The 13,715-nt window shown below is 40.3% G+C and overlaps 1 protein-coding gene across 3 annotated transcripts in view; it reads right to left on the bottom strand.

The window, feature by feature from the left end:
* Positions 1 to 3,798: 3,798 nt before the first annotated feature.
* Positions 3,799 to 13,715, bottom strand: part of LOC101853039 (low-density lipoprotein receptor-related protein 6) — a 53,357-nt gene continuing 43,440 nt past the window's right edge. For all 3 annotated transcript variants that reach the window (XM_005110457.3, XM_005110458.3, XM_035972895.1), the window contains one exon: positions 3,799 to 13,670. In XM_005110457.3, the coding sequence (XP_005110514.1) occupies positions 12,156 to 13,670 (1,515 nt within the window). In that variant the 3' untranslated portion in view covers positions 3,799 to 12,155. The remainder of the gene's footprint in view (positions 13,671 to 13,715) is intronic.

Here is a 13,715-nt window from a genome sequence, read left to right as displayed (position 1 = left end):
CGCAGGCTGCCAATGGCCAAAACCCTTGTTCGTGGGTACTTGTGGCAAGGGAAATGAGGCATGAATAAATACAGCTGGATTAGTACACAAATTCTTACTTCCCTTTCTGATTTAACAGGGATCAGATATAACAGGACTTTTTCTCTGGTCCCACCATCCCTGTAATATCAGGTTTCCACTGTATTTGTAACAGGGTTCCCACACAACCGGGAAAAAGCCGGGATTTTCATTTTCAGATTTCCTGGTCGGGGAAAAAACCATGAAAATGAATGAAAACGAAAATATTGGAGAAAGCTGGGAAATCAAAAGGGCTGCCAACAATTTATGAGTTTGGTGGAATCATTAATTTAAACGATTCAATTTTACAAAAATACAATTGTAACACCTCGCCTTTGATTCCGATTTTAAGAAATGTATATGCAGTTCGGCTGTCCCAACCCATCCCCACCTTCCTGGTGTAGGCCTATATGTTAGGAAGTCAGATCCCGACAGTCTACGTCGCTATGTCACGTGCAGCCAACTTACAACATCCTTTGTTTTTTATAGTAGAGGGTTTTACGGCGCTCGCAACTGCATAAGGTCATATGAGCGCCAAGGGGTGGATAGAGAAGTCTTTACAGGGAATCGGACTTACTCTGTTCACCTCTCTAGCTTCAACAGCACAAAAAAAGTCTGCTTCGACAATCAAGGCACCCCGGAAATTGCAGGTCACAAGAGTGTGACAAACATACAAAAGAAGTAGAGGATAAATGACAATAGTAAGGATTAGGAGAGAAAAAGCAGCAGTTCCCTGTTGCAGATCAGGCACAGTTATGAGCGTGACATGATGAATCAGCCCATTTACAATTCTACTGTGCTTGAACGAGAAATGTCTCCCCTTTGGGAATGGCCTAAAGACACTACAGTCAGAGTCAGTGGCACCGCCCCGGGGGGTACATCCTTTGTGCACTGAGCCCGAGCAGTAGTCGCTCAGTAGCACTTTGCCCTCAGGAATACATTAGCTGGGAGAAAGCCCGACATTAGTTTGTGACAAGGTGTTAAAAAATTCTTGCACCTTTGCGTTTTGGGTGACAGCCTAAGCAAATGAGAAAAGTTTTTAAAAAACCAAAAAAAGAAAACCAGTGCGTCATGTGTAGTGATGTTCTATTAAAAATTATGATCAAAGGCTAAGACGTGTCCTGTCGGTTTCTTTTGTTTTTGCAATAGTCAAGCCAACGGCCAATATATGAATAAAGTACTCCCCCCCCCCCTTTGTTTACATTACACTTATATTCAGGGATAGGGACTGTCCGTAGCCATGGTGCGATTTTTTTCTTCTTCATTTGTACATGTACTTCCTAGTTCTGCTGACATCTTTTAAGGGGGTGTAGCTATGGTCAACACCCAAATGCTATAGTTTTTGGTCTAATGCTTGCTTTTCTGCATCAAAGGGGGTGACATAGTACAAAAAAAGTTACCACGCAAAAAATTCAAAATTTTAGCAATAATAATCTCGAGCCATCAAAAATAAAGGATTGATTCAGCATTTTTAAAACCAATTTTATATTTTGTCAATCATCAACGCTCATCAAGATAAAAGCCTAATATTTGGCATGGCGATTACTGTTGGTAGGTAGAACAACCTTACAGAGCCAAATTTTAATTTTCTGTACTGACTTGTGAGCATTACAGTTACAGTCCTTGTTATGCACTACATTCAGGTCTCCAATGTTTTAAGATTTTGTAAAATAAAAAAGGCCTAAAACTCCAAATGTGTGCCATAAACAGCAAAAATGCTCCTGTAAAGTTATAGAGAAATGTGTATAAAAGATTGTGTGCAAATTTGAAACACTTCTGACAGTAACTTTCTGAGATCTACTCAAAATAGTTTTGCAACCTGGTCAGATAAACAATTCTGAGAAAACTACAAAGAGAGATAATTTTTGGTGAAGATTTTCCTACATTGCTGCCTCTCTTAAATGCATTTTCCATTAGGCTTCTAAAGATGAATCCTTGATATTGATATCTATTAAGATACTCCAAAATCCGAAAACATATTTTTTCAAAATTTTTACTGATCTGACCAGTGGATCCCCTTAAGAAAGATCACTGGCAATGGCTGCAAAATCCAGAAGGAAACCGGGGAAAGGAAAAAACGGAATCATCCCCCCACCCCCCATGGGTGGGAACCTTGTTATGTTGTTATAAAACATCTCCAGGCACAGGCTGAAATGCTATACCTTCAATGTTGAGTGAGTGCTCTGGTGTGGTTTGCTCTTTTCTTTCTTATCAAATATCTACATCGTTCTTTCCTTCCTCTTTTTTGGGAGGTGGTGTTCGGGGTCGAGAGGTTACAGTGTTCACTTCTTATTCATTACGTCCCGGGTTCGAATCTGTACAGCGGCAGGAACATTTTCTTCTCTTAAAATTTTCTTGTTTTCCTGCTTTAGCAATATTCTGTCAGGTGCTTTCATCTCCACTTTCTGCCTCTGCCCCCTCTTCTGAGCTCCTAACTCTTCTGCCGCCTTTCTACTGCTACTCCTTGGCTTCTTTTTACTGCTGTCTTTCAGTCGCGCCCCTGATCTTATGGTAGGTTAGATCTAACACCTAGTTTTCTCGGATAAGGCCGAAAAATCTCGGAGGTCCTTTGAGCAAGTTGCGCACTTTGAAGATCCCTTGGTGGGCCAAAATCGATAAAAGTAGGCTTCAGCCGTCACCCGGGCAAAATTCAAAATTCCTACCTACTGAAATGTTTAATGTGTCCGGCACGCTCATTTGACCTTATGCAGTCGCTAGCGCTGTAACTGTAAAACTTTTTACAGTGGAAACCATATATAACAGGCCCGGAAATAACAGGGATCCGGTAATAACAGAGATGTTTAAAATCCCCGTTTTTTCCTACTCTTTGTCTCTATTAAAAGTTATCGGCAATAACAGGGCCTCATCGGAGCCCAACCGGTTATAGCAGGGACAAAGGCTCGTTAACAATGTGTAAAAAGTAAGAGAGAGAGAGAGAGGACGACCGGTCGGCCTAGATCTAAGCCTACTTTTTTCAATACTTTCATTATGGTCACCAACGATGTCAAGCGCAAGAGAAAAAGCCTTTCAATTGACAAAAAATACGAAATAATCCAGACTGTTGACAAAAAGTTTGAAAAAGCAAGCTCTACTGGCAGAGATTTGTCGTCAGTTCGACATTCCACAAGGGTTGATTCCCACTATTATCAAGGATAGAGAGAAGATAGTGGCAGCATACTCCAATGAAAAGTTTGCTCTGGATCGAAAGAAGATGAGACTACCCGCTGTAGATGCTCTGGACCAAGCTCTTCTGATGTGGTTTTAAGGACGCAAGGAGAAAGTCGGTGCCAAAACCCCTGTTCGTGGGTACTTGTGGCTAGGGAAACTACCTATGAATAAGTACAGCTAGTTGAGCTAGATTAGTCCACAAATGCTCACTTTCCTTGCATTTCGGATTTAACAGGGATCGGATATAGGACTTTTTCTCTACTCCCACCATCCCTGTTATATCAGGTTTCCACTGTACTTTACCGACCCAGCGGCCAACTCGGTTCCAGCGGCCAACTCGGTTCCAGCGGCCAACTCGGACCCAGCGGCCAACTCGGTTCCAGCCCTTCGGCCTGTAAAACGCAAACTTAAAAAAAAAATTATTAACCTTTTTTTGTATGTTGCTCTCGTAACACCTTTATTCTTTGGCACTTATAAGACCTGTTTGTGTTGGGGGTGCCGTAAAACTCTTTGTGACAAAAAAAAATGTATTCAATGAAATACAAATATTGACAGGAACTACTAAAAAAAGAGTGCATCGTGATGGATCTTTTTATTTCTTACAACTGGCATTATAAATCAACATTTTCATTACTGAAAACAAAATTATATACATAAAATTTCTTAAACTAAAGCCATTATTGTGTACTTTCTAACCAACATGATCGCACCTTAAGTATCCAGTCATCTTCAACACCTGGGAGGACTCATCATATTACTGGCCCATCAGTGTTTGCTTCATCCAGTGATAGTTACAGACAAGCCTGATTTCAATTGAGTTTTTCATTGTCAATATTGTATGCCCTAATTTACACAATTTGGATCATTTTTTGAGCTGGGGGCAACCATCTGCTGCATTGGATTACTAATCCCGGCAGAAAAAAGACTCCATAAAATCTTTCCCATGCGAGAATTGAATTGACATCTTGTCTGTGCGTGGTGAAGAGTATGACACCAGAAGCCGAATTTAGCTGAAGCAAAATATAACAGATTCCCATTGAACACTAAAAATAAAAACATAGGCTGTGTTTCAAAAAGGATTTGGCCAATAATGGATTACATGTATGTCTGCACTGGACAAAGCAAAAACTGCATGGTGAACAGCAAAACATTGGCCAGTCGTCACAGATCGCATGAGTAAAAAAAGATTTATAAAATATATGGGAAAACTTTCATAAAAACAAACCATGCTCACACTCAGAACAAGTTTCTTATGGCCACATGTTTTCACAGTAAATCACACACGCAGTCTTGCATCACATAACTCTGCTACAGTACAAAAGAGAATGAATTTGAAAATTTGACAGGAGAATTTATCACAAGAGACTCCTGCTGGTGTTGTTCATAGGTAGCTGCTGTAATCCTTGTATATCAAATATCTTTCCATAAAAATAGAACTTCAGGACACTAACCGGAGCATAGGTAAAAAATACATTTTCTAAAAGAAGATCCATGTTCAACTCATGATCATCTTACTGTACATAGATGATTTATGCAGCCTAAAAAAAAAGACTACTCACAGCAGAACGAGGGCAGGGAAATGTAGCCTCTCCTGTCTCCAACTCCAGTTCATAGCAACAGTCAAAGTACATTGGCTATGTGCAGGGGGGGTGTCATGTTTTGAGAAAATGACACACCTTTTTAGTTTACATGAGCATTCTCAAGAAGAAACACTCAAGTGTGAATACGTTCTTAGTATTTTCCCCACAACAAATTGATCATCATGCACATGGGAAAAAAGACATGCAAACTCTAATAATAATATAAATGACTACATTTTTGTTATCAAGTCACATCACTTTAACTTTGAAGTACGATGGATTTGTACCCATTTTTCAGTCGCTTTCATTCCACTTTCAATGAAAATAAGTACATGTATGTGTTCACCGTTAAAGGTTTAGAAAACATTCATTTTATGCTCTTGTCTTTATTTTGCATGACAGACAACTAACCCACTTACTTAAAGTAGGGTAAATTCATTTTGCAACTAGCAACCCCTCCCCCAATTCAACATCAACAAGTTTAAAAAATTGTTCTTGCTGCGGGGGTGTAAGTAAGGCACATAATGTACGCGCTTTTATTACCTTGTTTTACAGACTTCAATTTTTCCTCAATCCTACACTATACCTCTTGAACTTGAACACAGGAGACTTGCTTTAGAAAGTGGATATAATTTAGAAAACTGCTCCACGTTGCTACAAATACTACAAATAAAGTAAAACACTTCAATCAAATTATTAAACCTAAATCATCTGTTCTCGATTTTAACTTTAATTAACTACTCTGTGCAACTTAAAGTTAACAATCTATTCAATAAATCAGAACTATATAGATATTTATTAATATTACAGCAGAAGTCAAGGACTTGAAAAAATTCATAGTAAGAATACCCAATATCAGGTGAACTGGAAGTACAGATATATAGACTATCATACAGGTCACCTGTGCTCCAATAACAACACACAACTCTTCCAAATAAACTAGTCCCTTGACCCATCCACATACTGTGACATACTCGCATTTGGTCAAAAGGCTCTCTCTCTTCTCCGGTTCCAACTACAAACATATCAGGTACCTCAAAATGAGCAGTTACACATAATTCAAACGTGTGAGCACAATCACACAAGCATCAACCACACAGCAAATTTCTCACATTGTAGCTACAACGCTCTTATGCAATGAAAATTTGCTTTTACTTTTATTAATAGCATCAATCAAATCTGCAAATACTATCACAAATACTCATCATAGAATACCTAACATTAGGAGACTTTTCAGAATCATTCCTGCAAGTGCAAGAATCAGGCAATGCACAAGGCAAACTGTTTTTCTAAAAAAAATTAAATACCTGAAAATTGAAAGCTCTGACTTAGGAATTGTGATAGTATGAACACTGAAGCTGAACTTATTTCACTACTGGAACAGGCGACGGTCTCCAGAGTTCAGGAAAAACAAGATGCTGTTTGTAAGCTATGTTCAGAATGACAAAACACAAGATGCAAATGCCGCTGCAGCTTACAAAATCCTTCCTTGCATTCAAACTTTTTTTCTTTTTTTCCCAAAGTACTTGTGTAGTGTGATGGACTCTATTCACAAGAAATAAATCATTGTTGTTGCAAGAAAACAGAGTACCTCCATATTCACTCTGCTTAACACGAAAAGAATATTGACGTTGAGAGTTGCTCATTTTTTTGAGACAGCTCAAAATACGTTTTTGACCAAAACAATGTTGACAAAACATTTTCTCTTGATCAATTAGTACCAGGAAATTATGTCATTCTCTGCAGCATTTTCCAGCAATCTGGATAGTAATAGTATTTACCTGTATGTGACCACAAGTAAGAGACGATTTATGTTTTGGGAGTCCACGTGTGCAGTTAAAACACCTGGCCCCAGGAAGGGTCTTAAGAAGGCAGTCAAAGATTAGTACTGTTGGCTTTTCCAAACTCTCCTGTCATCTTTGTTCAGTGGATCCTTTCTTTTCACATTAAAGTAAAGATGAAATAACATCCATAACATTGCAATTTGAATCTTGCAAATAAAAATTTTAAAGAAAAAAATCTCACCCTGACGAAAAAGCAAGAAAAGAGCCTGCCCTGCTAGCAGCCATCTATACAACACATGGCACTGACCCTCACATACCCCTTATGTAGTTCCATGATCATAAAGCAAAACATACTAGTCAGTTCAGCAAGGTAAAATTGCATGCGCACTCAGAGACATACACATATAAATCACTTCTAAAAACCTGTGACCTATACAGGGATGTAAAAAAAAGGGCAAAGTGGCATACAAAACGTGATCACTTCCAACAAAACATGACCCCATGACCGCAGCATACCAGTACAATTATAACTTGGGTCAGACTGCAGTATATCACTTTCAGATAGTTTGTCATCATGTTGGAAAAAATCTTCCATTCTAATGACAAATATAACTTCAAAGAAAAGAAACCATGCTTCATAAATGGTAAAACAGGATGAGTGATTCTGTGATGGATCAAAGAAAGCATAGAGAGACTTCTGTGTGCAACGCGCATGGCGAGGCCCAAGTAAACTCCCGGGAACACGAAAAAACATTCCAATAGCCCTAAGCATACGGATGTGTTGTAAACAAACGAGTCACAAACAAATCAATCCCAGGAATTACTACCTCAGGGTGAGACTTGCATACATACTACTACTCTCTGAAAGCGATGAGATTTGGGAAAAAAGCTTTTGGCAGGTTTTTCGAAAAGAACTCGGAACAAAAGACATGTGCTTGCAAGTGAACACTTGCACGGCCTTAACAAAAATCTAAACCACTGGAAGTGACTCACAAAACTTTGATAATGTTTTAAATTGCCATTTTCCTACAATTCAAAAAACAATTTTGTATACTGAGAGATAAAGAGAAGGCATTTACAATACAGTCCACCCTCATTATACTCTCAAATCTGTTGCAGGAAACAATGTCCCAACCCACTAATTTCCAACAACACGGAAATGAGCTGAGCTTTTGTGTAAAGTTATTCTAACTATACGAGGTAGAGTCAAATTATTTTCCACAAGTCACTCCGACAAAACTAGCATCACTGTTGCAAGGTAGGTGTTAGAAAAGACTATGAGATAAGTCTCATTAAACAAAGCATCCCACGCACAAAATAAGAAGAGTCGCTCCTGGCAGTTGTCACACAAAGATTCTTCAAGAGCAATCTTTGCTCCTACCGGTACTTCTTTGGCATTTTCTTAAACCTTTCTAACTAAAAACAAAACATAACCCCCTTTACTTTGGTGACTCGGGGACCTGGACAAGATATATATGTTATTGTGAGGTAGGCATTATTAGGACATCTTCCTTATACAGGATGAATCATCTGGTTCACTGGCTATACTGGCTCTATACAAAGGGAGGCTGACATTCCAGACATTGTATCTTAATCAAGTTACAACATGATTTACTTGTCCTACTTTTTAACAAATTGCTTTCAATTACCCAACTTCAACATTATGTATCTATTTCATAAAAATACTCTCTCCACACTTCCTTTTTCAGATGTTCCATGCAAGGTTAGAAACAATCTTAAAGTGTTACTTGGCAAAATGCCAGTCTTTAAGATCATCAATTAACTGTGATGGCTAATTATATTTTTAAAAATGTTTACTGTAAACCATCTTAATTATTTAAGAATGATTTCCCTAGATTGCTGGAGCCTCATTTGCTATAAAAAAAATACCCCCCCCACCCCCCCAAAGTTAAAAGACTAGTTCAAATTTATCGCATTTTCATCTCAAATGGAAGTCAAGACTATGACGAACACTGCTGACTTCTTGTAAATCTCTTTGATCACCAAATCAGTCCAAGCACTTAACACCAAGCGATGAAATGTTACACAGTCTGAGATTTTAGGACCAGTAAAAACTATCACTTTATTCCTTCAACATTAATATTTCATATCACTTAATTTTTCCTTTGCCAATCACATAGATATATTTATTAAAATCACTCAGCTCCCTTTCAAAATTTTTTAAGAAACAAGTACATAGATTCAAAGAAAATATCCAACATAAATAAATCAACAGATCTATACATTCAAATAAATGAGTTAACAAAATCAACAATAGAAAAAAAGAGTCGGTAGACTAGGGTCTACCACAACAGAACAGCCATACGAAGGGAACAGCTCCAGAGCAAAACAAAAACTAAAAACAGATCAACGGAAAGAAAATAAATTCATAGTGATGGTAGCAGTAGCAGATCTCATATCAGCAGACTTAAAAAATTTTGTACAACATGTATACAAATATAATCAACCTGAAAACCTTTGCCGCCAACCACTGAACGTCCTGCAGACAACATAGAATTAGTGATCTTACATAGCTTTTTGTCCATGTATGTGGTGAAAAAACAATGGTAGACAACGGTGACGGCAACACTTTGTGTATAAATGTACTTCAGCTATGGAGCCAAACCAAACTACGGTCTCCCCCATCCCATATACACACTTAAGGCAAGACTTAAATTAACTTCTACCACATTTAACCCTTCCAGCCGGAGCCATTTTTCTGCACTCCCTTACCCCAGTCCCAGAAAAATACAGCAGTATTTCAGAGAAAGAGGCATGCATTTTAAAAAAGTGATGTAGTATCTTTGTAATGAGGTTAAGATAATAATATACAACAATGTTTAATATTTTTGTTGCCAAGGGGTATGTATACCTACCGTCAGCACCGATTTTCAACTGAGCTTGTTTCCCAGGACAGAAGCCTAATGTCTCAGTGTTAATAGACACGCGGTCTAGATCTCTAGATCACTCATGACATATTTCGGACACCTGGTCTTCGTCTGTCACTTTTCTCACTGTTCTTATTCCCCATTTCCTCCCATCTTACTCATAATTTTGAATAACCAGCAAATTTAAGTAAAAAGATCAATTTATTGTGCTTTTTAAAGTCATTTCGATGTTTCTGTTTTACGAAAGCACGTGGTCGCCCGCAAGCCTAGATCTGTGATTATCGATCACTTGCAAACCCAGCAGTAAAGTAATACTAGCAAATTTGGTACCAATACATGCATCTTTTATTCCCAAATACGAATCTACGCAGCGCTTGTGACTAAAACTCTGTACAGAAGAATTAGAGTCAGATGATTAGTGTGATGTAGGCCTACATGTAATGTCATATAAGCAACCAGGAGCAGCAAATGTTGCCAACTTCCATGACATACATGGTATGACACAGCGCTAAAAATTATGCATTTTCATGACATAACAGCAACGAAGGGGTTAAAAGTAAATAAACAAATATTATGAAAATTAAAGTTTAATTAGGTGCCCTAATTTTGAAAACTGTGCAAATTTGATACCCCCCGGAACTGAGAATAAACGCTCTTGGGACGGTCGGAGGTACAAGCTCTGCTGAAAAGATATGCGCATGGGGCTGGAAGGGTTAAGGTTACAAAAAAAGACAATCTTTTGAACAGCAAAAATAATGAAATACTGATACAATTGCCAAATGAGAAGAGGAAGGAGAAATGAAGATTCAGTCAGAAAATCTCTTTGACAAGATTTGACATTCCTTAACAAGTTGATACTGATGCTAACAAGACAAAACTGACAATGTAATTCTTAACAACAGGCATTTCTTCTCTAATAACATTTATCAAGAAGTAAAAATTTGATTTCGTATTACTTGCCATTTAGTGTGGACAAAAAAAAAGGGTGAGGGTGGGACGACGATGAAAACAAAACTTCATAAAATTAGGCCCTTTTAATTTTCCCTAAGAGTCTTAGGAAGCTTGAATTGTTCCGAAAATCTTTTCACCCAACAATCTTACATATCATGCCATCATGTGAAGACCAGAACAGAATGGCTCCTTGGACAAAAACAGACTTTATCTCTACCTGAACCTCTATAGATTGCCAAAGACATATATAACACAAACTGCAGTCCCTGCCTGGTTAGAGCGGACAGACGGTGGGAACCTACTTCAATAACTGAAGTCATCATAACAATACTGTAACATTTGTACACATTTACAAAGCCTCAACTTTCTTGGCTCTCAAACAAATCATACTTAAAACTCAAATGAAACAGAAAACATATTGTAAGGTACACAATCACACAAGTCATCCATATTAAAGCTTTCTCAAACCATTTTGACCTTTTTTAAAATGAAAGTACATACCATGTCCATTACAAAAATGAGATAAATGCACTACGGTTAAAAAATACAGAACACTTTGAAATCATTCCAACAAAGTGTTTGATGATAAGCAGAGATAAGATGACCAGATCCTCTTCCTATCCACAAGGAACAGACACTACAAAAACATGCTGCAAAGTTGACCCTGATCAAATTAGGAGAAAAGATATCCCCCAAAATCCCCCCGGCCCTGGATTTTGATGAACAACTTTTAAACATCACTGAATTTTCACACCAGAAAAAAGCTAAATTTCACACCTATCCTGTCAAAGGGCCGGACAGAAATGTATAAAACTTCAGCCACAAAGAATTCCATTTCATTCAGCAGAAAGTGGCATGAGAGACCACTAAGTAAAAAATATACATGTATAAAAAGAGCTTATCAAAACAAGACAAAATCTGTATAAAGTTTTAATATCAGGTTCTCAGAGTCTTGGGTTAACTGGTACATACAATTCTGTGCTAATAATAGCACCTGGACCACAATTTTTAAAATATTTTATCTGACAAACTTTTATGTAATACTCTCTATAAAATCTTACATGCCAACCCCTTTGTTGAAAGGTAACGAGAAGAGCTTGTGGAATTGGAGTTTCATGCCAAACTGACACAGGCTTTTGAATGAAAAAACCCCTCTCTAACAACATCTGACTTCTCCTCCAAGGTACCAGCCATGGATGTTTGTTGCAATGGTAGAAATGTCCTCCGTACCATTCGGTTTACTGCTGTCTTCAGATTAAGCATGTAGTTTATTTTCTGACCAATATCTTGTTCTTAGGGACAGGAATTCTAGACTGTAAAAAATATCCATTTTACAAAAAAGCAACAACAAAATACAACTGACAATAATATAAATATCAGAAATGCCCCGATTTCCATACAGTGCTCATTTGACTAAATGCCCTAATATCTGTACTGGCATGACTGCATGCTGTTCAAGGGACCAGAAAGTCCGGAAAAGCATTCTCTCTCATCCAGTGTATCCCAGTTTACTGAAAAGTGTGTATCAGACACATAATCATTTAAAATATTCCTACAGAAACAACAGTAGAAAGTTCTGGCAATAAAAAAAAAAAAACCACAGCAAAAATGGTACAATGTAGAGCATTGAGTGGCTAGGGGGTGGGGGGCAAGACCTGACCAATCTTTGGCGTATGCACTGAGGTGGGTCTTCAGTCACATGTAAATGGACTCTCCTTATCTATAGATCAGCAGTCTGAGGTAGCAACAGGGGAAGGGGGCGGGGGGTATGGATTGAAATAGCTCCTCTCTGTCGACGGTGATGGAGGGCAGCTGATCTCATCCGAGAAGTAATGACTGCGGGGTGTAGGCGGCGGTGGGTAAGGGTCTGAATCATAGTTCAGCTCTACCACAGAGTTATTGAAATAGTACTTAAATTTTTTGGCATTGGACCGGGCGGACCGGGAGCGGGAGGACCGAGCCCGGTACTTGTTGGCGGGTGTGGAGGAGTGGAGGGGCGTGCTGTGTGGGTGGTAGGGCTCGCTGTCCTCGCACACATCTGTGGAGCAGGGGGTGGTGGGCGGGGGAGGAATGTGGTGGTGGTGGTGATGGTGATGGTGTCGGCGGTGGTGGTTCCGCCTGCGGCTGCTGCTACCCCCACCACCGCCCACCCCACCCCCCGCGCTGCCCACCCCGGACCGCTGCACGGAGGAGGCCAGGCTGTTGACGGAGACGTAGATCCCGCCAGTGGGTGCAGTGTATACAGAGCGGTCAGTGACCGGGGAGGGCGGGGGGTTCAGAGTCTCCTGGGGGTACTGGGTCACTGTGGAGCTGCTGGACGACGCCCCCGTCACATGGTTTCGGTCGTAGAATGGCGGACCTGAACCAGAGCCCATGGACAAGCCAGTTGCCTGCGACTTGCCACGGATCAGAGTGTTATGAGGGCTTGAGCCCTCGGCTAGAGCAGCAGCTGGTGGGTTCAAGGGTTTCTTCACCATGACGATGTCGTCGTCCACCGGCGCCCCACTAGTCTTGTGGCGACACACCAGAATCAATATGATGACCACCACAACAAACACAACCACCACAATCACAATGGCGATGGTGTAGTTCTTCGATGACTTGTTCCTATCCGGGCTCCCCTTCTCTGGGCAAAGTTTCCCGTTGGTGTCAGTGCAGTCCGGCTGACCTGCGCAGTCGGCACACTTGCAGTTCTCCCCACCCTCCTCACAGCAATTCCTCTCGTCAGAGCCGTCCCCACAGTCGTCCTGCCCATCACATCGGTGTGCCGCATCCACACACTTCTCATCCGAACATTTGAACTGGTCTCCCCTGCACTCCAGACAGTTCTCCTCGTCCGAGCTGTCCTCGCACTCGGGGGAATAGTCGCACTTCCACACTAGGGGGATGCACTGGACGCCCCCACTGGTGCACTTGAACTGGTCTGAAGCACAAGTGGGCGGCTCCGAGCAGGTCTGACGGTCACTCTTCAGCACCAGGTGGATGGGGCAGGAGCAACGGGGTTTGTGGTCCTCCGTTATGAAGCACAGATGGGAGCAGCCGCTGTTGTTGCGGAAGCACGGGTGCCACGAGGCTGACATCGAGTGCTCTACCGCGATCATGTCGCTCAGGCCTTGGATTCGACCCCGCACCCAGAAACGCTTGTTGCCAGTCTTCTTGTGGATCCGCTCCACATTGTTCTGCTCCCTGGCCAGCCAGTACAGGAACTTTCCATATACAGCCAAACCACGAGGGTTGTCCACCTGGAAGAAAAATTAAAATGCTCAGGTTACTTCAGTTTGTTTTGA

This window comes from Aplysia californica, unplaced genomic scaffold, assembly GCF_000002075.1.
Source record: "Aplysia californica isolate F4 #8 unplaced genomic scaffold, AplCal3.0 scaffold00893, whole genome shotgun sequence".
Classification (NCBI taxonomy): domain Eukaryota; kingdom Metazoa; phylum Mollusca; class Gastropoda; order Aplysiida; family Aplysiidae; genus Aplysia; species Aplysia californica.
This window is presented reverse-complemented; position numbering and strand designations above follow the sequence as displayed.